At 46.1% G+C, this 27,829-nt stretch overlaps 1 protein-coding gene across 1 annotated transcript in view; it reads right to left on the reverse strand.

The window, feature by feature from the left end:
• LOC141107726 (cytochrome P450 2G1-like) overlaps positions 1-27,829 on the reverse strand; it is a gene marked incomplete in the record, with an annotated part of 99,317 nt that overhangs the window by 52,629 nt on the left and 18,859 nt on the right. Inside the window, 1 exon segment of the mRNA XM_073598651.1 lies at positions 4,866-5,028. Coding sequence (XP_073454752.1) covers positions 4,866-5,028 — 163 coding nt within the window.

A 27,829-nucleotide genomic window follows, 5' to 3' on the forward strand; every position in this document is an offset into this window, starting at 1 on the left:
AGGCTTTAGACACGCTTTGTTAAAGCTCTCTGAATGGCAATCAAAGCTCCTGTCACTAAATAAAATTGTTAGCTTAGTCCTGTTTACACCTTGCTTTTACTTGGTGCTTGGATGAGGCTTCCATGAGCCTTTGGTGGAGCTTCCATGAGCCTTTGGTGGGGTTTCAGTGGGGCTTCAAGTGAGCTTTGCCATAGACTTCTATGGAGGCTTTGAAGCACAACTAAAGCAACATGGGTTATAATTTTTGAAGCAAAGCGGAAGGAAAGCAAAAGCAAGGTGTAAACAGGACTGTAAGATAACCATTTTAATTTAGTGACAGGAGCTTTGACTAGCGTTCAGAGAGCTTTAACAAAGCCTGTTCAAATCCTTGTTTTGAAGCAAGTGTAAACTAGCCCTTAATGTGTGTTGAAGCCGAAGCAAGTGTAAATGAGCCCTCAGGACTCATTTACACTTGCTTCGACTTCAACACATATTAAAGCACCACCTGCTTTTTTGATGCCTTTTTGAAACTTTAATGAAGCTTGGCAAATGCTCTGTGCGTGTGTTGATTAAAGTGACCCAGTAGAAACCCAGCTCAGTAGTATCCCCGTCCCCACTCAGTAGTTCCCCAGCTCATTAGTACCCCTGTTCAGCAAATCCCCAGCTCATTGGTATCATCTTTTAGCAGATCCCCTGCTCTGCTGATGCCCCACCAAGTAGTAAACCTCAGCTCTGCTGATCTCCCACTCAGGAGTAAACTCCAGCTTTGCTGCTCCTCCTTTCTCTCTGGTCCCCTCTCACCTCCCACTATATTGCTCCCATGCTGCGCACCACATGTGACATTGCTAGTTTCTCCTGCTCCAGCTCTGCTAATCCTTTGCTGCTCAGTCTGCTAAGCTATAGCGTTCCCATGTTGCACACCATGTAGCCTTCTGCTAGTTGCTCCACTCCGGTCTGGACCCTGCTCACCTTCCTGCTGCTCCACCCTGCACACTAGATGTGATGTCTGTATCAGACACTTCCAGAATATATACAAATGAACCGGAAGTGACTGCTGATGATGTCTTTCTGGTTTGACTGTTGGTTTCCCAGTGCATCCTGGGATATCTCATACCTGCAATACCACCAAAACAAAGTGAAGCTAAAGCTGAATAAAAGCCACTCAAAAGCTGCAGGTGCTGCTGTGCTTTCTCATAGAATTTGAGATGCTTTGAAGCAGCAAGAAAGCAACATGGGGTATAATTTTCAAAGCAAACCAAATGCAACGAGATATGAAGGCAGGCAGAGTTCAGAGAAAGTCCAATCCGAGGTCAAGAACGAGGAAATACAAACTAGCTAGCAGGTGGCTGGGGATCGGGTGAAGGTAAAGGCACAGGAACAGGGCAGGTAAACAGGGGGCTTAAAGCATGTGTTGCGAACACTATCACAAGCATGACACTTGGGCTTAAAACAGGTTTGGACTCCACCTAGAGGCTGCGTTTACAGCAATAACCCTGCAGGTGGCGGTCAGACAGGGAGAGTGCAACTCAGCTAAAATCGGGTTGCTGGAATAAGACCAGCAGCTGCCATGGAACTGGAGCATTACTCATAGCTCCCAACTGTCCCTTATTTGGAGGGACTGTCCCCGATTTGGTGCAATGTCCCTCTGTCCCTCATTCCTCCTCATTTGTCCCTCATTTTGGTCTGATCTATATAGATGTTTTTAAAATGCACTTTTTATCTATCAAAAAGTGTTTTCCAGCACAAACCTTTCATATGATTTCTAAATTGCTGCATTTGTAAATTCCAAAAGCCAATATAAAGGAATAGTAGTGGTAAAAAAAGCACTTGTGGGTTTAACCAATCTTTTTTTTGTACAATTCTCCTTTAAGGGGGCTTGGCAGGGGGTGTGTCCTATGCCTGCATGTTTTTTGCCGATAGGTGTCCCTCATTCCCATCTCAAAAAGTTGGGAGGTATGGCATTACTTGCTCCTGACAGCAATAAGATTGTCCACCCCAAACTGCTGCAATTACAGAGAACTTGAGGGCACAGCCACACAATGTAATCTGAAATAGATTAATAAATAATTTATGACTGAACACAAAAACAATGGTAACACAACCCAATAATCTCTCTCTAGGAGCATGAATTCTTAGTTTAGTACCAGAGTCCACTTACTAATTTTATTATTTGAATATCCATAGGCAGGAAGTGCATAGAAATAAAAAGTACAAAGAAAAAAAAAAAAAAAAAAAACCATTACAGAGTTATAAAAAAAAACAAAGGATTTACAAAAATTTGGCGATTATATATAAAATAAATGTTATTGTTGGGGCAGTAGAGTTCATCCTGTTGGTGGGAAGCGCAAGTTCAGTAACTGCTGTATTCCGAACACGCTTCCAGACTAATTACAATGTTACTTTTCCTACTACTCAATGAATGTGGGCTGGACGCTAAGCCTTGGCCAAACACCACTTGTGGTGGGGTTCTGGCTTTTTAAAGTAGCCATAGGCTATATGGACCTGATGACCGGGTCCGCAATAGAATTTCTAAAATCAACGCATGACGGAACAAGGATCTCGCCCCAGTTAGCAAGTCACCTTGAGATCTGGTGGCAGCAGTAATATTTGGTTAGTACATTTTACTCTGCTGCCTGTGTACTAAAAGCTGGAAGCTTGTTAGAAGTGAGGCTTGAAGTCTGCTACTGCTTTTGTAAAAGACATACTTGGTTATTTGCTCCCCATCCTCATCTTGTTTTTGTTTGGTAAGATGGTTGAGAGAGCAATCAGTTATAAGAAGCGAAACCGAGATGACCTGCTGAATCTGTATGAGGTCCAATTTAAAAGGGATTGTAAAGGCTCATTTGTTTAAGTGAAATAACAGTAGACGTGCAGAACGGAAAAACTTTTTTCATTTCAGATAACTTTGTTATGTTACTAATTTTGTTTTGTTGATTCATTTCGGAAATAATTTAGTTTAGTTTATTCATTTTCTACTGAATTCCAAATTTTCGGAATGATTCCAATTCGGATCGGATGCATTTTTTTTTTCAAAAATATTCTATTGCCGGCATTCTTTTGTTTACATTTCAGCTCTCAGTGGGGAAGCCCGCTGACAGCTTGTGAGTCATCGGCTGTTAAGGACGCAACGGCTGGCTTCCCAGCACGCTCCCTAGCAACCAGCTATTCTTCACACCGAATTCGAATCGGTCGATAATTTTTCAAACTATCCGAATCATTCTGAAAATTTGTAATTCCTTAGAAAAACGAATAAACAAAATGTGATTAAACAAATTTCAACAAAATTCGTTACTATTGCATTCGGAGATTTGGCTACATCCCAACTTCCGAATAACCAAAAAAATTCTATAAAATACTGAAACATGCAGGGAATGCATTATGTAAAAAAATACTTTAACCCCTTGTTAACCCTTAAGTAACCCATATCAATTAATTTCCTCCCCTTTGTCTAATTTTTAAGTTGATTTTTTTTTTACTATTCATAAGTAAACCTATTGTTGCTTGTTAGTTTTTTTTCTTTTGTTTTTCAGTGTCACATTGAAAAGATTACAATTAATTTTTAAAGAAATAACTCACGATTTGTACCAGGAGCCCAATTTGAAATAGGACAAATTATAGGATACAATTTGCAATTACATAAAAATACCATTAGCTGCTTTAAAATGAACTTTTAGTCTGTAAATTGTTAATACAATTAAATATATTTTCAAGAATATAGCACTGCCAATTACACAGTAACAACAGTTTGGAAGATGTTAAAATGAGTGGATATTCCAGAAATACCCATTTGTATTGACACATTTGCAAGTTGCAGTTGACTTATTGTTTGTTTTATTATACTGATAATAATGGAATAAAAAAAATTGTATAAATTATAAAAATACCACATGTAGTAACTAGATGGCAATAAGTATAATTTCCTATGATACTTAATGTCATCTAGGGACCAAACTCAATATTTTCTGTTTTAATTCAATGGAAAACATTTGTCCATCACAGGAAATTGTCTAATAACATTTGTTTTTTGTTGCCCCTTTGGCACAGAACACCTCTAAATGAACTGTCTTCACTACTCTGAGAATTTCCATCCACAGCGGAATCTCACACTCAAGCTCCTTTCATTTAAAATTTAACTAAAGGCCTAAAATATGATCTTGCTCAAAGACCTTCAGAAAACACCCCTCCTCCAAGTGTAGCACCCCTGTTGAATGGTAGCTAAATGAATTATATTTATGGCTGAGCTGTAACCATCTGAGCTGGAATCTATCAGGATTCTGCAGGTTCTCCCCTTTAATCTGGTGGTTGATTACTCTTGCTAATTGGTGCAAGAGTGTTCCAGCAAACAACCTCTGGAGTTAGGAATATTTATCCAGCCCAGCCAATGCCTGAGGGGCTAGTTCAGAAGGTAGATCTTAGAAGCAAAATAAATATTTGGGGGGGGGGGAGCTAGTCAGAGTCTCTTACCCCTGTGGATGTCCTCCTGGGAGGGTGCAATATCTGAGAAGCTGCTACGGTTTGTTGGGTCACAGCATGTGCTGTGGGCTGGGGGCCTTAGGAAGAGACATCTGGTAAAGCTAGTTTGGAGAACGAATCCCTCACTTAAGAGTGATGCTAGAGAGCGGGGGAGAAGCTACAGCCTGGACATTGTGAGAAGGACCCAATGCCTATAGCTTGAGGTATTGTCTTGATAAAAAGGGACACATGGCTGGTGGTGCAATAGCTGGACTTTGAATGCTCTTTCAGAGTCACAGGATTAAGAGCATCACTAACCGACAATGTTCTTTCCGTACCATGACACTGGTCCCTGGGACAAAAAGTGAGGGTGACTCTTCCCAGCAGAGAAACAAAGGATTGTAGTTTTGCTATATATGTATAAAATTACTCACCGTGGTTATGGTAGGATGTGTCAAATGTTGCTGTATCCCCTCTGGCTAAGAAATCATCAGCTCTATCCACATAGACTTCTTTAACTGCATTGTATCCATTAACCACCACGACTGGACGAGACCCCAGATAGATGGTAAACACGTCCCCATATTTCTCTCTCATCTATGTGGAAATAGAATATATTAAATGTTATATTGATGGATTCAGTCCAAGTGAGGACTGTCTTTCTAAGGTTGTTTCCATGAACACATCATTTGTATCTGACTATACACCTCAATGTTTTATTATCTTAAAGTGTGTTTAGCCTTAGATATACATTGTTTTTCATGTTTTATGTTTTTTCGTGTGTATGTATAAAAGAAGTGCATGTAGGCAGGGGCAGGTTTTCCTCCAACCAGTAGGTGCTACTATGCCATTATAGAGTTTAAGTGGAGTCTTTATTGGGAATTGTTCCCTCATGGACTCGGGAAGGGTCTCAGATGTAGCAGCCGTCTTATTAAACACTGCAACTTCTGGTGACCTCCGGTAGTCATCTTGGTGTGGGAGTGGGACCCATGTCATTCTGGCACACCTGGAGTCAGTCGTAGGCCAGGGATAGAGATCCTGCTTGTTAGGGAGAGTTCAATAATGATGAGTGACTCATAAAGTGATAAAAATCCACCACCAGTATCGCTAGCCGCTCACCTCAGCGAGTGGACCCCTGAATAAATTCAGTCAGGTCTCAAACAGCCTTTCCCACACTGGGAGATGTACAGGAGCAGGTAACTGGAACCAGGTGGCTTGCGGTCTCGTGGAACGATCACATGCAATAGAATAAATAACATCTAGTGCTCTCTGTCTCTGCACACAGGCAGACTTCCTATAGAAGACGTCCCCGGAGACACACCATCACCCCCTCAGATACAGCGCACGGCCCACTCATTGGCGCAGAACACTGCGAGTCATCAGTTGCTTAGCGCGACAACAGCAAGTGAAAGCCGTTGCTGGGCTCCCACCATACGAGACCGCAAGCCACCTGGTTCCAGTTACCTGCTCCTGTACATCTCCCAGTGTGGGAAAGGCTGTTTGAGACCTGACTGAATTTATTCAGGGGTCCACTCGCTGAGGTGAGCGGCTAGCGATACTGGTGGTGGATTTTTATCACTTTATGAGTCACTCATCATTATTGGATATCACTTGCACATTGGGATCTTCATCTGGAATTTCTCTTTCTCTATGGACATTATATTGTTCTCCTTCTATGGACATTTTAGTTAATTGAATATCTTTAGGGACATTGTTAGCGCTGTACTGCTTTTTTATATTTTGTTCTGTTGGATTTGATAAATTTTATCCTCAGTATTCAGCTGCTTTAGTATATTGCACTAGTGATTAGCGCTGGTTGAATTTGTTCTTTTATTGTTAGGGAGAGTGAATAGTGGAGGAAGAGGTGTCAGGTGAATTGAGTCAGATCATGCACAACTTCGGTGCAGAGGAAACATTCTGGTATCCAGTCTAGTGAAGTGGAGCTCTTCCCAGTACTGCCAGAGTGCTGTCCCAGAATAATGCAAACTGCCATCCCCTTCAGCAGAGTCTTTCTCCAGCTATACAGATCCAAGCCTGGTGATACTGTACAATTACTAGATTGTATATTGCGATACTGTACAAATACCAATTGCCTATACTGCCTGAATACCAGTGCCTATTAAAACGGTCTTTATTCATCATTGCTGACCTAAATACAATATACAAGATAAAAAATACAACATTAAAGTGGTTCTAAAGGCTCATGCATTCTATGCATGAAGGTAAAAAACCTTCTTTGTGCAGCAGCTCCCCTATTACTTGCCTGAGCCCCACCTGATCCAGTGATGTGCATGAGTGCCACGACTCTCTGGAGACTCTGCCTCTTCATTGGCCGTTGGCTCCCACTGCTATCACAGCCATTGAGCCAATCAGGAGGCAGAGGGGGCGGGGCCGATTCACCGCTCTGTATGTGAAAGGACACGCAGAGCGGCAGCTTAGAAGAGAGCCTGCTCAGGTGCCCCCATGCAAGCTGCTTGCTCTTGAGGCATTCGGCAGGAGGGATGGGCCAGGAGAGCTGGCGAAGGACCCAAGAAAAGGAGGATCCGCACGGCTGTGTGCAAAACTGCTGCACAGAGCAGGTAAGTTTAGACTTTAATATCACTTTAACCACTTGCCACCCACCCAGCTGTTAAATGACGGCTGTGCGGTGCGGCTCTCGTTCTGGGTGGACGTCATACGACTACATTGCAGAACAACTGCTCTCGCGCGCAGAGATCGCTGCTGTACCGTGTTGCTAGGACACGGCGCGACCCCAATCTGTGTAAAGAGCTGCGGCTCTTTAACCATGTGATCAAATGTGTCCAATCACAGCTGGTCACATGTAAACACGGAGATGCCGGTAAACAGCCATCCTCGCCTCACACTGACAGAGTGTGAGGAGAGGAGAGTCGATCAGCTGCATCTCCTCACAGAGGACATCTAGGGATGTATTTAGGGCACTGATCATCAGTGCCCTGATTACAATTAAGTGCCCACCAGTGCCAGCAATGCCACTGCCAGCAATCAGTGCCAACAATTTACACCAATCAGTGCCCATAAGTGCCAGCAATCAGTGTCCATAAGTGCCAGCAATCAGTGGCCAGTGATGCCAGTCAGTGCTGGCTATCAGTGCTGCCCATCAATGCCACCTATCCATGCTGCCTGTTCCCACCAGTGTTGCCCATCCATGCTCATTACTGCTGCCCATCAATGCCACATATCAGTGCCACCTATCAGTGCGGCATATTCGTGCCTCATCAGTAGCACCTCATCAGTGCCCATCAGTGAAGGAGAAAAAATTACTTATTTACAAAATTTACTGACAGAAACTAAGACAAACTTTTTTTTTTTTTTTTTTTTTTTTTTTTTAGGAAAAAATAAAAAACCCAGGAGTGATTAAATATCACCAAAAGAAAGCTCTATTTGTGTGAAGAAAATAACAATTTCACATGGTTACAGTGTAGCATGACCGCGCAATTGTCATTCAAAGTGCGACAGCGCTGAAAGCTGAAAAATGGATTGGGCAGGAAGGGGGTGCAAGTGCCCTGTATTGAGATGGTTAAGGATAGTGAGTGTGATCTCTTCCAGACTGGGCACCCCAGTCCTAGGCCCTGCCTATATGCAGGTATTTATTTTCTCTCAAAAGATCACAGTACCTTGAAAGTGGCTTAGATGATCACTGCTGTGGAACTTATTCTTTTGCTGCTGCTGTATAATCCTTCTGCAGTGTAGACAAGGTTAAACGGAATATTCAATAATGCAGAAGTGCAGCGGGCATTTTTAAGGATACCAGTTTGCAATGTTCGTCTATAGAGTGTCTCTAGTGTAGGGGGCAGCCATCTAGGCTGGGTCTGGAAAGACTGGAGAACAGCGATTGGCTGATTCAACATAGCAAGGGGAAGTGTGTCTTCAGGCTGGTAGGGAGAAAGAGGAGAGGAGGGGCTAGAAGCAAGCAGGTGTGTGGGAAAAAAGACTGAGCTGCTGCTTCGGATGGATGAAAGATCCCTGCCATAGCTGACCACAATTAGGTGAAGCCTCAGTGAAGCAAAGAAACTTAGAACCTTCTCCCTGTGAGGGTGCGATTTTGATGCCTGGTGAAATAAGTCTGTACTAGAGAGTAGGGATGAGCCGAACACCCCCCGGTACGGTTCGCACCAGAACTTGCGAACAGAAAAAATATTTGTGCGAACACCATTAAAGTCTATGGGACATGAACGTGAAAAATCAAAAGTGCTCATTTTAAAAACTTATATGCAAGTTATTGCCATAAAAAGTGTTTGGGGACCCGGGATACTGCCCCAGAGGACATGTATCAATGCAAAAAAAGTTTTTAAAATGGCCGTTTTTTTCAGGAGCAGTGATTTTAAGAATGCTTGAAGTGAGAAGAAAGAAAGTGAGAAGAAAGAAAGAAAGACCTTTGGTTTTAGTAGTGTAGTGGTCCACAGAGGAGAGCATCGGTCCAGGCAGCAGGCAGGGATGTGGTCAGCGACAGCAAAAGCAATCATCCAGGCAGCAATACTGTCCATAGTTAGTTCAGGCAGAGATACTGTCAGCACAGCCAAAGCATTGGTCCAGGTAGCAGGCAGAGATGTCCAGGCAAAAATACTGTCTATAATCAGAGGCAGCAGGCTGAGATATGATCAACACAGCCAAAGTATTGGTCCAGGCAGCAGAAATAAACAGTCCATAAAGTCCTGGGTCATTACAGGCAGCGATATGGTCAGCACAGCCAAAGTATTGGTCCAGGCAGCAGGAAGGACCATCAAGCTTAGGGCCAGGGGGACAGGGGTAGGGGCTTCTCCCACCCAAATTTCTTTGAAGCCTCCGTGCAACCAGACCCTGTTCTGGGAACACAGAAAACCAAAAACTAATTTTCTCTACTCAGAACGCTATTCTGAAGTCCCTCACATATGCGAGACCCCGGTGTACTGAAATAGAAGGGCAAAAGATCAGTCCAAGTGGCAGGCAAAAACATGGTCAATTTAACAGGCCGAGGTCGGTGCACGTGGAGGTCAGAAACGTGGTTAAAAATGGCAGGCAAAGGCATCGTCGGTAAACAGGTTGAGGTCGGTGCACATGGAAGTCAGAAACGTGGTTAAAACCGCAGGCAAAAGACATTGTCGGTAAACAGGCCAGGGTCAGTTAACATGGAAGGTAGAAACATGGTGGCAGGCAAATGATGCACACAGGTAATTGAAATGGCAGTCTGTTACTAATAAGAGAAACTAATATCTAATGGATGTGTGATCATTTTTGAAGGAATCACCGATGCACAGGCCAGATTGGGAGGGACATTGGGGACAATAATTACTTGCATCTCTTCTAGCTCCTCCACAACATCTCTTTTGGCGTCTTCTTCCGGATTCTGCGGTGGGAATGTTATAGGGAAAATGTTGCTCATGAAGTCGACTCACTATCAGAGCGAATGCTTCCTGGGGTCAGTCCTTGCTGGTAAATAAGGGCAGTGACAATGTTTTCAATATATTTGAGGTAGGTAATGGGTTATTTTTCGGGTGATTTTTGATAGCAGACAAATGAATTGAACATGGCCATATGAAACAGATGAAATGCAACTTTTTTATACCAATATTTGGACTTGCGGGTTGACAAAATATGGTTGCAGCATCTGATCATTTAAATCCACCCCCCCATATACAGATTGTAGTCATGGACACATTCAGGCTTTACTACGGGGGCCACGTCTTCTCTGAACCTCCAAGGTGTCATTGTGAATGGTAGTCATCATGTGAACATCCTTCTTGTCCTGCCACTTCATGGCCAACACCTCTTCATTCCTCATGAATGCGGCTTCCCCCTTTTGTAGCCGTTTTGCTAGTAAATTCTGTGGGAAGCCCTTCCTATTTTTTCGGAAGGTACCGCAGGACAGGGTTTTTTCACAATACAGGTGACGGAAAAGGGGCAAGCTGATGTAGTAATTATCTACATATAAGTGGTAACCTTTTTTGAACAGGGGGTATGCAAGGTCCCACACAATTTTACCACTGGTTCCTATGTATGTGGGGCACTCATGGGGCTGGAGCTGGAAGTCTTTTCCCTCAAATACGAAATGAGTACACGTATCCAGTAGCTCGGTCACATAATTTGTTCAATTTCACCCCGTACCTGGCTCTCTTACTTGGATATACTGCTTGATATTCAGTCAGCCAGTAAAGTTGATAAAGGATTCGTCTACACAAATATTTTGGTCAGGGATAAAGACTTCAGAAAATCGTTTGGTAAAAGAATTTATTAGGGGGCGAACCTTATATACCGTATTTATCGGCGTATAACACGCACTTTTTCCCCCTTTCGGCTCCGCTCGGGACTACGAGTGGAGCCGAAAGTGAACGAGAGCCGCCGGAAAGAGCCGAGGACCGGCACTGTGTATTTCGGCGCCGGCGGCGCCATTTTCAAATCGCGGTCGGCGATTTTGAAGCCCAGAATGGCTGGGATCACTGGGGAAGGCTGCACTGGGGAAGGCTGCACTGACAAGGCTGCAATGATGGGCATTTAAATGTAAGTTTTTTTTCCCCTTCAACTTCCCTCCTAAAAGTTTTTGTTCCTTAAAATTCCCTCCTAAATTGGGGTGCGTGTTATACGCCGATAAATACGGTAATTTGTCGTGGTTGGGATGAACTTGGGGAGGGCACTGCGAATTGTCATTGAAATGTAGAAAAACGCATAATCATATTGTACCGTGTCCTGGACATAACAGAACAATATAAGGGCATGTGGTGGATGGGGTGGGTGGACTAGTAGGCATGCAGTTAGTTTTTCTTTGTAAGCCCCATATTAAAAGTAAGGCCCAAGAACAATTTGAATTTGTCTAATGTGAGACGTCGCCAATGGAACATACGGGCATAGGACGAACTGGGGTTGGCAGCAATAAATTGCTCTGCATTAGGGATGAGCCGAACACCCCCCGGTTCGGTTCGCACCAGAACCCGCGAACGGACCGAAAGTTTGCACGAACGTTAGAACCCCATTGACGTCTATGGGACTCGAACGTTCGAAATCAAAAGTGCTCATTTTAAAGGCTAATTTGCATGGTATTGTCCTAAAAGGGTTTGGGGACCCGGGTCCTACCCCAGGGGACATGTATCAATGCAAAAAAAACTTTTAAAAACGGCCGTTTTTTCGGGAGCAGTGATTTTAATGATGCTTAAAGTAAAAAAAAAAAAAAGTGAAATATTCCTTTAAATATCGTACCTGGGGGGTGTCTATAGTATGCCTGTAAAGTGACGCGTGTTTCCCATGTTTAGAACAGTCCCTGCACCAAATGTCATTTTTAAAGGAAAAAATCTCATTTAAAACTGCTTGCGGGTTTAATGTCATGTCGGGTCATGGCAATATGGATGAAAATCAGTGAGACAAACGGCATGGGTACCCCCCAGTCCATTACCAGGCCCTTTGGGTCTTGTATGGATATTAAGGGGAACCCCGCACCCAAATTAAAATAAGGAAAGGTGTGGGGCCACCAGGCCCTGTATACTCTGAACAGCAGTATACAGGCGGTGCAAACAAGACAGGGACTGTAGGTTTGTTGTTAAGTAGAATCTGTTTGTAATTTTGAACATTTTTAACGTGTTTAGCTCCAGCCAAAAAATCTTTTCTAAGCTTTTTGGAAAACATAGGGAAGGGTTATCACCCCTGTGACATTTGTTTTGCTGTCTTTCCTCCTCTTCAGAAGATTTCACCTCACTTTTTTGTCCCAATGAAAAATGTTTTTTGAAAATTTGGGTTTTTTTGTGGAACAAGGATTGGAAAGCATCAGTGGAAAGGAGAAATTGTTTTCCCATATTAACTCTTACAGGAGAGAATTTCCCTTCCTAGGGGTAGATTTCATCTCACTTCCTGTTGTCTCCTTCCGTTTGCAAGTAGGAGTCGTTTGTAAGTTAGATGTTTGAAAGTAGGGTCCTGCCCTATATACTCAGCAGAAATTTGGGCCTTAGGTGTTGCTGTGGCCACAACACTGTAAGCCCTCACAGGGCCCTGCTGTGAAATATTAGATCAAGAATTGTAATTACATGCCCCTGTTGAACAGGAGCTGAAAAATTAGGCCTTAGGCACTGGTGCTGGTGCCACAACACTGCAACCCCTCACAGACACTCTAGTTGGAACGCAGGAACGAGCCCTGCTGCAAATTATTGCTTCAAAAATTGTAATTACACGCCCCTGTTAGACAGGGGCAGAAAAATTGGGCCTTAGGCACTGGTGCTGGTGCCACAACACTGCAACCCCTCACAGACACTCTAGTTGGAACGCAGGAACGAGCCCTGCTGCAAAGTATTGCATCAAAAATTGTAATTACACGCCCCTGTTAAACAGGGGCTGAAAAATTGTGCCTTAGGCACTGGTGGTGGCGCCCAGAACCAAAAATGTTCTTACAAGCTATCAGCGTGATGATTGAGGAGTAAGAGGATAATTACTCAGGGATAGTCACTCAGCATCAGCATAGGCAGTATTTGAAGGGATCTGAGATTTCAAAAAAAATTATTCGGGTACATCAGCATCAGGTGCTTGGTAGCTGGTGGTGATCCAAGACTCATTCATTTTTATGAAGGTCAGCCGATCGACCGAGTCGGTGGACAGACGCACCCTGTGATCGGTTACCACGCCTCCAGCAGCACTGAATGTGCGTTCCGAAAGAACGCTGGATGCAGGACAGGCCAGTAGCTCAATTGCATACTGTGCAAGCTCTGGCCAGTGATCCATCCTCAAGACCCAGTAACCCAGAGGATTTTCGGTGGGAAAGGTGTCCAAGTCTGATCTTGCCCCTAGGTATTCCTGCACCATGTAAAACAGACGCTGGCGATGGTTGCTGGAACCGATCATACCTTGGGGCTGCGGACCAAAAAATTGTCTGAACGCATCGGTCAGACGGCCACCTTCTCCACCGCTCCTTCTTTGACTGACCGAAGCCTCAGCAACACGTTGTCCAGAAACAGGAGTTTGTAACCTCCCAGTCTCTGGGAACTCGTTGCACAGACCTTTCTGCAAGGCCTCCCGAAGATGTTTCATCCTCTGCTCCCTCTGCGATGGCAAGATAAGGTCCGCAACCTTACCCTTGTAACGTGGATCAAGGAGGGTTGCCAGCCAGTATTGGTCCTTCTCCTTGATACCACGAATACGAGGATCCTTACGCAGGCTTTGCAGGATCAGGGAGGCCATGCAGCGTAGGTTTGCTGAGGCATTCGGTCCGGAGTCCTCTGGGTCACTAAGAACGACATGGTCCGCAGCCACCTCCTCCCAGCCACGTACAAGTCCATGTGTTTCTTGGGACTGATCCCTTAAAGACTGCTGCTGATGCTGAGTGCCAGGCTCCACCTCCATACTGACACAATCTTCCTCCTCCTCCTCTTCCTCCTCGTCCTCTTCCTGTGTGATCGGCGGGCACGCAGGAACACTGTCTGGATAAAGGGGGCCTTGAGAGCTAAGGAAGTCCTCCTCTTCCTGCCTCTGTTCTGCCTCAAGTGCCCTGTCCATTATTCCACGCAGCGTGTGCTCCAACAGGTGGACAAGGGGGACAGTGTCACTGATGCATGCACTGTCACTGCTCACCATCCTCGTGGCCTCCTCGAATGGTGACAGGACAGTGCATGCATCCCTGATCATGGCCCACTGGCGTGGGGAAAAAAAACCAAGCTCCCCTGACCCTGTCCTGGTGCCATAGTCGCACAGGTACTCATTGATGGCCCTCTGCTGCGTGTGCAGCCGCTGCAGCATGGCCAACGTTGAGTTCCACCTGGTGGGCATGTCACAGATTAGGCGGTTCTTGGGCAGGTTAAACTCCTTTTGGAGGTCCGTCAGCCGAGCACTGGCATTATATGACCGGCGGAAATGCACACAGACTTTCCTGGCCTGCCTCAGGACATCCTGTAAGCCCGGGTACCTGCCCAAGAACCGCTGCACCACCAAGTTAAGGACGTGAGCCAAACAGGGCACATGGGTCATTTGTCCCTGTCGGAGGGCAGAGAGGAGGTTGGTGCCATTGTCGCAAACCACCATTCCTGCCTTAAGTTGGCGTGGCGTCAACCACCTCTGAACCTGCCCCTGCAGAGCTGACAAAACCTCTGCCCCAGTGTGGCTCCTGTCCCCCAAGCACACCAGCTCGAGCACCGCATGGCATCTTTTGGCCTGCGTACTTGCGTAGCCCCTTGAACGCCTACGGAGCACCGCTGGTTCCGAGGAAGAGGCCATGGAGGAAGAAGAAGAGGAGGGGGTGGAGGAGAGAGGTGTGTCACAATCAGCATTTTGGAGGCGTGGTGGCGGAACAACCTCCAACACTACTGCACCTTGTCCTGCATCCTTCCCAGCTGCCAGCAGAGTCACCCAATGCGCCGTGAAACTTAGGTAACGTCCCTGTCCATGCCTGCTGGACCATGAGTCAGCGGTAATATGCACCTTACCGCTGACCGCCCTGTCCAGCGAGGCATGGACATTGCCTTCCACATGCCGGTAGAGAGCCGGAATCGCCTTCCGTGAGAAAAAGTGGCGTTTGGGTACCTGCCACTGAGGAACCGCACATTCCACAAACTCACGGAAGGGGGCAGAGTCTACCAACTGAAAAGGCAGCAGTTGAAGTGCTAGCAATTTTGCCAAGCTAGCATTCAACCGCTGGGCATGTGGATGGCTGGGAGCAAACTTCTTTCGGCGGTGCAGCAGCTGGGGCAGGGAAATTTGCCTGGTACAATCTGACGTCGGTGTACCAAAAGCAGATTGCCCACAAGTACTTGGCTGTGACACACCTAATTCTACACCTTCATTCCTCTCACTGCAGGTCTCAGAGAGGACTGAAGGTCTAGTGGGGTTGGAAATCTCAGCTGATGAGGAGCAAGGAGAGATCCTCTTTGTTCTTTGGTGTGGGTCTTTTAGATACGCTTGCCAACGAACTGCATGGCAGGTCAACATATGTCTGGTCAAGCATGTGGTACCCAAGCGGGAGATGTTTTGGCCACGCGAGATACGCTTGAGACATATGTTGCAAATAGCAGCGGTGCGATCTGATGCACTCGCCTCAAAAAAGGCCCACACCAAAGAACTTTTTGAATAACGCGCAGAGACTGCAGCGCCCTGCACATGTGGAGCTTTGGGGTGTGATGCAGTCAATGTGCTGCCCTTAGGCTGGCCCCTGGAGGGCATCCTGCCTCGTTGGTGATGTGCTGCCGCCTCCTCCTCCTCCTCCTCCTCTCTCCTCTCTCCTCTCTCCTATCAGGCACCCACGTTGAGTCAGTGACCTCATCATCCCCTCCCTCCTCATCACTGGAGCAAACCTGGCAGTATGCTGCAGCAGGGGGAGCATGACTGCCAGATTGCTGTCCTTCTTGGGCACCCCCTCTGTCCACGCTCATGTTACTGCCTTCATCGAGCTCAGTATCGTCATCAGAGCCTTCCAAACGCTGGGCATCCTCCTGGAGCATGTACCCAACACTGTGGTCAAACAGTTCGAGGGAATCCTCATGAGGACATGGTGGAGCTAGGGAAGGAGTCACTGATGACATTGAGCTGAGGGAAGAGGCCGCTGCTTTGCCAGACAAAGCACCCTGGGCATGGGTGAGAGAGGATGAGGAGGATGAGGACGGCTTGGTCATCCACTCGACCAAGTCTTCCGCATGTTGCGGCTCAACACGGCCAGCTGCCGAAAAAAAGGCCAAGCGTTTCCCATGGCCACGTGCTGATGAGGATGCACCGTCTCCACGACCAGCACTAGACACAGAGCCTGCTTGCCCTCTCTTATTGGCTTGTGACTGTCTGCCTCTCCTTCTTGGCCTTCCAGACATACTAATGGCCTGTAGCTGCACTAAGCTGGGATAGAACACCTGTAATTTTCTTCAAGTAGCTTTATATACTGTAACCAGACAAGCCTGCCTGTCAGTAGGAAGATAACAGGAATGGATCTAGCTGAACACTGTGAGCAGGACGCACTGTACTAAATGTAAATAGTCTAGCTGCCTGACCGTGGTACTAATAGGATCAAATAGAACACCTGTAATTTTCTTCAGGTAGCTTTATATACTGTAACCAGACAAGCCTGCCTGTCAGTAGGAAGATAACAGGAATGGATCTAGCTGAACACTGTGAGCAGGACGCACTGTACTAAATGTAAATAGTCTAGCTGCCTGACCGTGGTACTAATAGGATCAAATAGAACACCTGTAATTTTCTTCAGGTAGCTTTATATACTGTAACCAGACAAGCCTGCCTGTCAGTAGGAAGATAACAGGAATGGATCTAGCTGAACACTGTGAGCAGGACGCACTGTACTAAATGTAAATAGTCTAGCTGCCTGACCGTGGTACTAATAGGATCAAATAGAACACCTGTAATTTTCTTCAGGTAGCTTTATATACTGTAACCAGACAAGCCTGCCTGTCAGTAGGAATTTAACAGGAACGGATCTAGCTGAACACTGTGAGCAGGACGCACTGCACTAAATGTAAATAGTCTAGAAGATAACAGGAACGGATCTAGCTGAACACTGTGAGCAGGACGCACTGCACTAAATGTAAATAGTCTAGAAGATAACAGGAACGGATCTAGCTGAACACTGTGAGCAGGACGCACTGCACTAAATGTAAATAGTCTAGATAGAAGATAACAGGAACGGATCTAGCTAAACTGAATACAGTGTATATATATATATATGCAACACCTGGGATGCATATATATACACACAATACACTGTAAGTGCAGCTAACTGACTGACTGTTCTGCCTAATCTATCTAACTCAAATCAAATGACACTGTCTCTCTCTCTCTCTCTATCTCTCAGCACACCGGAACACACACTACACAGGGCCGCCGTGCAGGCGGCCTTATATAGTGTGGGGTGTGTACTAAATCCCCTGAGCCATAATTGGCCAAAGCCACCCTGGCTTTGGCCAATTACAGCTCTCTCTACTGACGGCGCTGTGATTGGCCAAGCATGCGGGTCATAGTGCATGCTTGGCCAATCATCAGCCAGCAATGCACTGCGATGCCGCAGTGAATTATGGGCCGTGACGCGCCACACGAATTTAGCGCGAACGGCCCATAACGTTCGCAATTCGGCGAACGATGGAACAGCCGATGTTCGAGTCGAACATGGGTTCGACTCGAACACGAAGCTCATCCCTACTCTGCATAGAGATTTGTTTGGTCCACCAAGTACTGCAACAAATCTTTCGGGAAAAACAAATAGAAATAGTCCAAATATGAAAAATTTGAAGTGTTGGGCTGCACACCTGGCTGTGCAGTGAAAGGGGGGATTGTAGCGGATCCTGGAGTTGGCAGGCAATCATAAGGGGTTTGCCAGGGCATCAGGAAGGTAGGACTGGGCCCGGATTTATTGGGCTGGATGTGCAATTCCAGTACTTGTACTGGGCTCCTCTTCCTGGGGTCTGGCGCTGCTGGTGGTAGGCAGGTTTTCTGATCTAGGTCCTGATCTCCTTACTCTTTTAGGAGGGGCAGTTTCCTCCACTGACTCTGACTCCAATCCGCTACCCTCCACTGGCTCGTATTCTGAACCAGAATCGGATAATGAGAGCTCCCCTCTGCTCTCATCATCCGACATGGTAAGGATGTTACATGCCTCCTCAGCTGTGTAAACTCTTTAGGACATGATGGTGGTACTTTTGGCGGGCCTGTGTGACGGAACTGGTGATGCTACTGACAGATCACTGACAGTGGGCCTGTGTGATGGTACTGACAGGTTACTGATGGCTTGTGTGATGGTACTTATGGCGGGACTGTGCGACGTTAGTGATGGCGGGCCTGAGTGACAGATGGACTATGACAGATGGGCTGTGCTGATGGTGGGCTGTGACAGGTTCTGATGGGCTGTGACAGGTTCTCTTTATAGATGGGGGGGGGGGGGGGGGGGGTTCGTGTTGTGCAGACAGTAGATGTAAAAATAAAGATGTTTCACTCACTGACCAGATCTCTCCTTCTCTCTCCTCACACAATTTCAAGTAAACAGTCCGAGGGACAAGCGTCACCCCCGATCGCCGTGGTGCGTGCCCCCGGGGGGGCGCAATAGCGGTAAATCCTGATCACGTCATATGACGTCCGATCAGGATTATCAAACCACTTTGCCGCCGTCATTGTGTAATAGGGCGGGCGGCGAATGGTTTATCACCACTGTGTTTATTTTTTGCGACATAAGTGAAGAAAGGAGTGATAATTTTGAAAAAAAACTTTTTTTTAGTTTCTATGAAAACATTTTGAAAATAAGTCATTTTGTTCATAAATATGGGCCAAAATGTTATACTGCTACATCTCTTTGGTAAAAATAACCCAACTTAGTGGATATTATTTAGTCTCTGTGAAAGTTATATAGAGTCTACAAACTATGGTGCAAATCAATGAAAATTGATCACACCTGATGCACTGATGGCCTATCTCAATTCTTGAGGCCCTGAAATGTCAGGAAAGTAAAACTACCCCCCAAATTACCACTTTTTAAAAAGCAGACAGTCAAAGGTATTTAGTAAGAGGCATGGTGAGTTTTTTGAAGTTGTAATTTTTTCCCCACAATTCTTGGGAAAATGAAGAATTTTTTTTTTCTTCACAAAATTGTCAAAATAGCAAGTTATTGCTCACACACAGCATATGCATACTTCCAATTACACCCCAAAATACATTCTGCTACTCCTCCCGAGTTTAGCGATACCATGTGTGTGATTTTTACAGTCTGGCCACACAGAGAGGTCCAACATGCAGGGACTACCATCAGGGGTTCTAGGAGCATAAATTACACCTCTAATTTCCTAATGACCTATTACATTTGTGAAGGCCCCGGAGCACCAGGACAATGGAATTACCCACAAAATGACCCCATTTTGGAAAGCAAGCACCCCAGCATCTATTCTATGAGGCATAATGAGTCTTTTGAATGGTTCATTTTCTTCCACAAGTCTTCGGAAAAACTACCTATCACACTTTTGAAGATCCTTGAGCACCAGGACAGTGGAATTACCCACAAAATGACCCAATTTTGGAAAACAAACAATGTATATTCTATGAGGCATGGGCTGGTGACAGGTACTCAGATGAACTGTGACAGGTCCTCTTTATTAGAGAGGGGATATGATTTAAATTTAAAAAAATCTGGACTGGTGACCCCACAATAGGGATTAAACTATTTTGCAGAAGGGAGTTTAACAAGACACGTGGCCACTCATTAAAATTATAAGAAAAGAGGTTTAACCTTAAACTACGTAGAGGGTTCTTTACTGTAAGAGTTGCAAGGATGTGGAATTCCCTTTCACAGGCGGTGGTCTCAGCAGGGAGCATTGATAGTTAATAACCACTAGGGATGAGCCGAATACCCCCCGTTCAGTTCGCACCAGAACATGAGAATAGGCAAAAAAATTTGTTCGAACACGCAAACACCGTTAGTCTATGGGACACGAACATGAAAAATAAAAAGTGCTAATTTTAAAGGCTTATATGCATGGTATTGTCTTAAAAAGTGTTTGGGGACCCGGGTCCTGCCCCAGGGGACATGTATCAATGCAAAAAAAAAAAAGTTTTTAAAAAACTGTCGTTTTTTCGGGAGCAGTGATTTTAATAATGCTTAAAGTGAAACTATTAAAAAGTGTAATATTCCTTTAAATACTGTACCTGGGGGGGCGTCTATAGTATGCCTGTAAAGGGGCGCATGTTTCCTGTGTTTAGAACAGTCTGCCAGCAAAATGACATTTCTAAAAAGGGGAAAAAAAGTAATTTAAAAAGTGCTAGAGCTAGTGCCGGCTATAATGAATTGTCGGTCCAGCAATACACATGAAAGTTAATTGATAAAAATGGCATGGAATTTCCCCACATGGGAACCCCGAACCAAAATTAAAAAAAAAAAAAAAAAAAAAAAAAAACACCCCACACACTACACGCCTTGGGACAAGTCCTTCATTAAAAAAAAAAAAACCACGGAGTAACGGAATCATCTTCTTCTCGCGCTCCAACAGACCTAAAAAAAAAAAAGCCGCAAGCCGCCTTCGATCTGCCTCCATGGGACGCACCCGCCGTAATTACGGGCCTCTCAGGTGACAGTTCTTTTATAAGTGAGGGCGGAGCCACACAATGTCATTGCCGGGTGACCCCGCCCCACTCTGATGTAAGGGGATATCCCTATGGCTTTCACGTAGCGTCAGAGGGGGGCAGGGTCACTCGGTTACGTAACATGCGTTACTCTGTTTTCTTTTTCGGTCCATCGGAGCGCGAGAAGAAGAAGACTCCGTGGGACAGTTTTATTTTTTTTTAAATAAAAAGGACTTGTCCCAAGGCGCGTAGTGTCTTTTTTACCATTTTCACACATTTTTTGTGAAATGGTAGGGGTACATTTGTACCCCGTTACCATTTCACACAGGGGGGGGCAGGATCTGGGGTCCCCTTGTTAAAAATTCCGATAAGCCCCCCGCCCGCAGACCCCCACAATCACCGGGCAAGGGTTGTGGGGATGAGGCCCTTCTCCCCATCAACATGGGGACAAGGTGCTTTGGGGGGGCCGCTACCCCAAAGCACCCTCCCAATGTTGAGGGCATGTGGCCTGGTACGGTTCAGGAGGGGGGGGCGCTCTCGTCCCCCCTCTTTTCCTGTGGCCTGCCAGGTTGCGTGCTCGGATAAGGGTCTGATATGGATTTTGAGGGGGACTCCCACGCCATTTTTCTTTTAAATTCTGGCGCAGGGTTCCCCTTAATATCCATACCAGACCTGAAGGGCCTGGTATGGATTTTAGGGGGACCCCCACGCATTTTTTTTTAAATTTTGGTTTGGGGTTCCCCTGTGGGGAAATTCCATGCTGTTTTTATCAATGAACTTTTATGTGTATTGCCGGACCGACAATTCATTATAGCCGGCACTAGCTCTAGCACTTTTAAATTATTTTTTTTCCCCTTTAGAAATGTCATTTTACTGGCAGACTGTTCTAAACACGGGAAACATGCGCCCCTTTAGAGGCATACTATAGACTCCCCCCAGGTACGAAATTTAAAGGAATATTTCACGTTTATTGTTTCACTTTAAGCATTATTAAAATCACTGCTCCCGGAAAAAACAGATGTTTTTAAAACTTTTTTGCATCGATACATGTCCCCTGGGGCAGAACCCAGGTCCCCACTTTTTATGATAATAACTTGCATATTAACCTTTAAAATTAGCACTTTTGTTTTCTCCCATAGACTTTTACAGGGTGTTCAGCGGCATTTGAATTTGCCACGAACACCCCAAATTGTTCGCTATTCGGCGAACAGGTGAACCCCCGATGTTCGAATCGAACTTACATTCGACTCAAACATCGGGACCATCCCTAATGACCACAACATACAGGGATATACAATGTAATACTGACATGTAATCACACACACATAGGTTGGACTTTATGGACTTGTGTCTTTTTTCAACCTCACCTACTATGTAACTACTATGTAACATGAGACAGGTCAGGCTGCATTTCATGGGACAGGTCAGGCTGCATTTCATGGGACAGGTCAGGCACTGGTAAATATTTTAGCACACCATTTGGTTCAGAATATTGTTTTTCTTGTTTTCCTCCTCTAAAACCTAGGTGTATCCTATGGTCAGGTGTGTCTTATGGAGCAAAAAAAAATACAGTATTTTCTTTATTCTCCAAGGACATTCTCCAGATAAAATGTTATTGGCAAATAGGTCATTACTTCCTAAACCCAATAAGGATCATTTATACTTACAAAATTATAGACCAATTTTGGTAATTAACGATGATCAAAAAATATTTAGCAGAATCCTTGCAGATAGATTAGCCTCTATAATTGCATCACTTTTATCACCTGACCAAGCAGGGTTTATTCCAAATGGTTTATTCATTGACCACATTCATCTTGCCTCTAATGTCATACAAGATGCAAATCTACATTCTAAAGAAGTTATGTTAAGTTTAGACATACATAAAGCTTTTGGCAGCATAACATGGCCTTATCTTAATATTCCCCTTCAAACCTGTTTAGATGGAGAATTTCCATGGTTTTCAATCCCTTTACCATTCACCCAAAACAAGAATTCAAATTCCTGGCAGTTTCTTCAATTAGTAGACGTACCTGTCAAGGGTGCCCTCCCTCATCTCAAAATTTTTGCATTGGCTATGGAACCACTAGCTAAGGCAATTAACATACATCCAGCTATTGCTGGGTATTCTAATGGGTTTCAAGAATTAAAACTATGCATTTATGTGTACAATGTCCTATCATTTATTATCAAACCACTGGTTTCTTTAGCAAATTTGCTTTCTATTGCAAATACATTTTCCTCTCTCAGGTCTACAAGTCAACCGCTCCATACCTAATGCATTACCCTTTCATATGGTCGGAGGGTTCTATTCCTTATCTTGTGATTAAGCTTACTCATTCTATTCATGACCTTTCCAACATAATTATACTATTATCCACACTAAAATTCGTAATATCCTTATATTATGAAAGACATTCCCTATCTCATTTTTAGGAAGAGTGACAGCAATTTAAATGAGTATACTTTCTAAATTATATTTATTTAGGGCCCTACAAATCAAAGTCACTAAATCCTTTCTTGATTAAATTCAATGAGAAATTGATAATTTTATCTGGTTAGACAAACACCCCAGGCTCTCTCTCTAAAAAGGGTTCTTTACAACACTCAAATCTTTAGGGGTGTAGGGTTACCATATTTCTGGTCATATTATTTAGCTTCCAGAGTTGCACAATCCCTACAGTTGTGGAATCTTTACAAGCATAAACCCCATCTAGTCCCATGTGTTTCTCCTTTGACTTCTTTCTTAAGTGATCCAAAGTTCACTGCCGCATTTTCTTCACATGGTAGTTTTACTTGGTTGGAAAACAATAAATTGACTACACTTTCCTCCCTTCAAGAGAACTCAAGTTTCATTTCATTCACTAGTCTTCAAACTCTTAAAAAATGCTCCCTATAGTAAAACGCAGAGATACTTTCAAGTTAGATTGTTTTTTGCATAATTTTACTCTTTAACTATACCAAAGAAACACTCTTTTTGAAGAAATTTGCAAGTCCTCTCCTAGGAGGCAAGGGACTTATTTCCTCAATCTACAGTTTAACTCAAACTGCCCCTAACTTTGTCAAAATGCCCTACATGTTAAAACTAGATGGTAGGAGGGCGTGACTGGAAGCCAACCTACATGGACTCTTAGAGCTTTGCTCTCTCCTTGCCCGCAGCTAATTGGAACTTTGGGGACTTTACCCGCTCAATATGGGCAGATCCAGGAACACCCTCTCCACTAAAGCCCAGGGAACCTCTCAACCTCTGCCAGGCACTTCCACCAGCCTACATGACTATTTCACCCAGGCCGACATGCCGCCGGGAGGAAAGGATAAGATGGTGCCGGATGCTTCTCCCTCCTGTGCCTCTCAACAGCTCTCCATCTCGCACCGCAAGTCACGCTGATCTCTTCCTACCAGTCCCGGAAGGCGGACATCCACTGACTTCGGCGGGAGCGGTGAGTCTCTCACCCCTGGCCAATTCCCCGATGACTGCACCACAAGGCACACAGACAGCACCATCTGCCCAGGCCCCCCTCCCCTATACGCAGTGCATGGATGCCTTCCCATGCCTGCTGCGGACTGCCACTGATCCTTGCATACACAGGGACAGCCTCGGATTCCTCACAGCCTCGGATTGCTCCTTGGTCTCTCCCATCCCTTCTGGAGCACATTCCCTGGCTTCTTACATGCCCATACTCAGGCCTACCCAGAGTGAGGCCTCCAACCAAGCCTGCACCTGCTTCCCCCAAATCACAGAGGCTGCCCCAATCCCAGGACCCCAGCTCCTCCAGAGGCACTGCAGGGACTCCTATGACCTACGCTCAAGCTGTCTCTTCACCAGCTACGTCTCGAAAAAAAGAGGGACACCACCAGGGGTGTACTGACAACTCATGGGGCCCCCGGGCAATAGAAGATCATGGGGCCTCCTATGTCCCCGCCCACACAAGCCATGCCTGCACAAAGCCCCACCTACATATTGCACTGTCCACCTGGGGCACATCAAGGGGTACACTGCAGGGCACATCACAGGGCATGGGGAATGCAGGAAGCACAATGCGGGGCACACAAGGCACATCACAGGGTCCAGTGCAGGGCACATTACAAGGCACACAGTGGGGCACAGGGCACATCAGGCGGTACACAGCAGGGCATGGGGCACATAGGGCACACCTCAGGGCATGTGACACACAGTAGGGCACATCGGGCAGTATACAGCAGAGCGTGGGGCACACAGTAGGCCACATAGCAGGGCACAAAGCAGAACACAGGGCACACAGCAGAGTACATTGCTGCTGTAGTGTCCCAGAACCGAGATCTTCCAGACTCAACATTTGGGGCCCCTTACACAGCTTTAGGCCTGGGCCCCGCCCCACCGCCAGGGTCTGACCACCAACATTGCCCAGGGCCCACCCAGGGGTGTACACATGTTGCAAAGCAGCAGGAATTACACACGGTCACACTTACCAGGTGTAGCCTGCCATGCATGACCCATTCAAGTAAATGGGGTCGCTCTGTAAACACCCTGCAACTGTGTGCAATGCATGTAGTTGCAGCATGCTAGTGTGGGATCCAAGGGGTTAAAGCAGTTGGTGAAAAGGTAATAAAATGCCTCCTCACTTCCTGCTTTAGCCCCTTGGTTTCTGTGCTGCACAAGGTTGCAGGGTGCTGACAGAGTGGCCCCATTTACTTGAATGGGTCATGCTTGGCAGGCGATATACTTGTTAAGTGTGAGGGTGTATAATTCCTGTTGCAACATGTGTAGACAGGGGGACGCCGACACAGGGCGATGCTGTGGGGGTAGGGGGAAGAACACAGGAGACGACATGGGGGGGGGGGGGGGGGACAGAACACAGGGGGAAGACACAGGTCCTCTGTGGCAGGTGGCATCTCTTTGATTTGGGGGGGTAAGAGGATTTGTCCTGCGGGTGCTTTGGGAGGGGAGAGGACCTGAAATCCCCCCACCACAAATCCTCTCCCATCAATCCTCCATGTGTGCTGTGCACCCATTACCTGTCCCCCTCCTCTGTATCCATCCATACACTGTGGCAGAACTCACAGCAGCAGCAGTGCAATGTCCCCCCTCCCCTCCTGTCTAGGAGAACATTGGAGCCTAGGAGGGGGGGGATCCTCAGTAGGGGCTATTGCTGAGTGTGAGAGTGTCACGTACCTTAGGAGTGAGCCTGACGTGCAGAGGGAGACCTCTCGTACAACCCTGGCTTGGAGACCACTGGAGTTGAGACAGTGGTTGTAAGAGCACGGTAGGGTAAGAGTGCCTGGAGGGTTCTCTTAGCTGGAAATGGTGGTGCCAGATGAGAAGTCGGAAAAACTGGTGAGGGAGTGCTGCGGATGCAGGTATGCAGGGCAGCGGGTGCAGGTATGCTGCCGATGCAGGGCAGCGGGTGCAGGACAGCAGGATCAGACAAGCCAGGCCATAAACAGGAGAGCAATCCGCATAAACAGCAGGCAGAGAGTAGTCAGAGTTCAGGCTGGGTTTGCCAACAGGTAATCAGGCCGACAGACAGGAGGAAGCAGGGTCACACAAGCCAAAAGGTCAGGCCTGGAGATAGTAGTGTGGTCAGGAAGCCTGGTCAATACTGGAACAGGATAGAAGCACAGGATCAGGATACAGGGGACAGCTGCAGAGCAAACAGCAATGACCTTGCGCCCCTGAAACATAGTTATAGGCCATTAGGCTCCAAAGCGCATCTAACGCATGCGCACATCCATACGTGATGTCCGTGATTCGCGCATGCGCATTGGCACACGTCTCTTAATACGGCAGTGCGTCCTTGACAGGGAGTCAGGGAAAGCGATGTGGGGAAGGTGTCCTGCAGTCCTGTTGGGGCCCGGGTCCCCTACATCTGTACTGGCTGCCCCCCCTATTGGTGGCACTGCTGTAAAAAGAAAAAAACAAAAAAAATGCCTCACCCGATGCCTGCAATAATAATAGGGCTGGCAGGGAGCAGCGCGCTGTGAGCGGTATTACAGCGGCTTCCCGTGCATGTGTTGCGGAGCCTCTCATGGCCCAGGGCCCTCGGGCAGTGCCCCTGGAGCCCACACATCTGTTCCCTCTCCCCCACAATCTCCAGCCTGGTATGAAATGTGGGACCCACTTCAGCTGCCTGCGCCCCAACCTGATGTCTGGGTGGTGCCACAACCACTGCCTCCCTCCTCTCACCCGCCTCCACAGCCGGCTGCAACTACTCCTCTGCACCAGATGCCTCCATCATGGCATTCATATCTCCAGTTTATTCCTATTAAAGATGACTTTAAGCAGGTAATAGAGGACGTTAAAGCTACATGCCGCATTGAAATCCAAGCTCTTCATTCAGACCTTAAACATTTTGCGGATAAAGTGGAGATGGCAGAGGAAGAAATCCAAGAAACCAAACTAGCAGTTCACAGCACCCAAATCCAAGGATCTGACCCCCATCTTTTTCTGAGAGACATGCAGCGTCATGTGGAGGACCTTGATAACAGAGGGCGCAGGAATAATATTCATGTGAGGGGTCTACCAGAGTCGGACGGTTCTGGAGACCTTCAATCTACCCTACAGACCCTGTTCAACATCTTATTGGGCGAACCCCCTGATAAAACACATTGAAATGGACAGAGCACATCGGGCCCTGCAGCCCAAGGGCCCTGCTACCAGACCTTGTGATGTAATCCGCAGGGTCCATTCCTATCACTTGAAAGGAGAACATTATAAGAAAAGCATGCTCCCTTCGCAAAAGTGTTTTTTGAGGATGCCCAAGGGCAGCTATACCCGGAAATTGAACTTACCGTCAAAGCCCTACCTACCCATAAGGCACCCGGGCCTGATGGCTTCCCTTAAGAGTAGGACCTTTTTCCCCGTTGCTTCTTCCCCGCATGTGTAAACTCCTCTTCTCCAGGAAGCCTCTATACCATCGGACATGCAGAGATCTTTCATTACTTTGATCCTAAAGCCAGACAAAGATTCATCCCTATGTGCTAGTTATAGGCCCATATCTTTTAAATTCTGACTTAAAATTTTTTACTAAACTCCTCTCGGTCCATTTGAATGCAATATTTCCTTCCCTGATCCATTAAGGGCCAGATGGGTTTCGTCCTCCTTCGTCAGGCTGTGGACAATACTAGGAGAGTTATAGATCTGATTGATGTGGCAAATCGAGGTGGCTAGGCATCCTAAATACTCAGCCTGGATGCAGAAAAGGCTTTTGACCGCCTTGGTTGGCCATTTGTTCGCCACATTGCATCATATGGGGTTTAGAGGGGCTTTTCTGTGAGCGATTTGTCACCTCTACAGTAACCCATTGTCCCAAGTGTGGACCCCCTGTGCCCTTTCCTCCTTTTTAGTGACCAATGATACTCAGAGAAGCCTGCTCTCCCCTCTATTATTTGCTTTATATGTTGAACCGCAAGTTGCCTCTATTCA

This window comes from Aquarana catesbeiana, linkage group LG09 (assembly GCF_042186555.1).
Source record: "Aquarana catesbeiana isolate 2022-GZ linkage group LG09, ASM4218655v1, whole genome shotgun sequence".
NCBI lineage: Eukaryota > Metazoa > Chordata > Amphibia > Anura > Ranidae > Aquarana > Aquarana catesbeiana.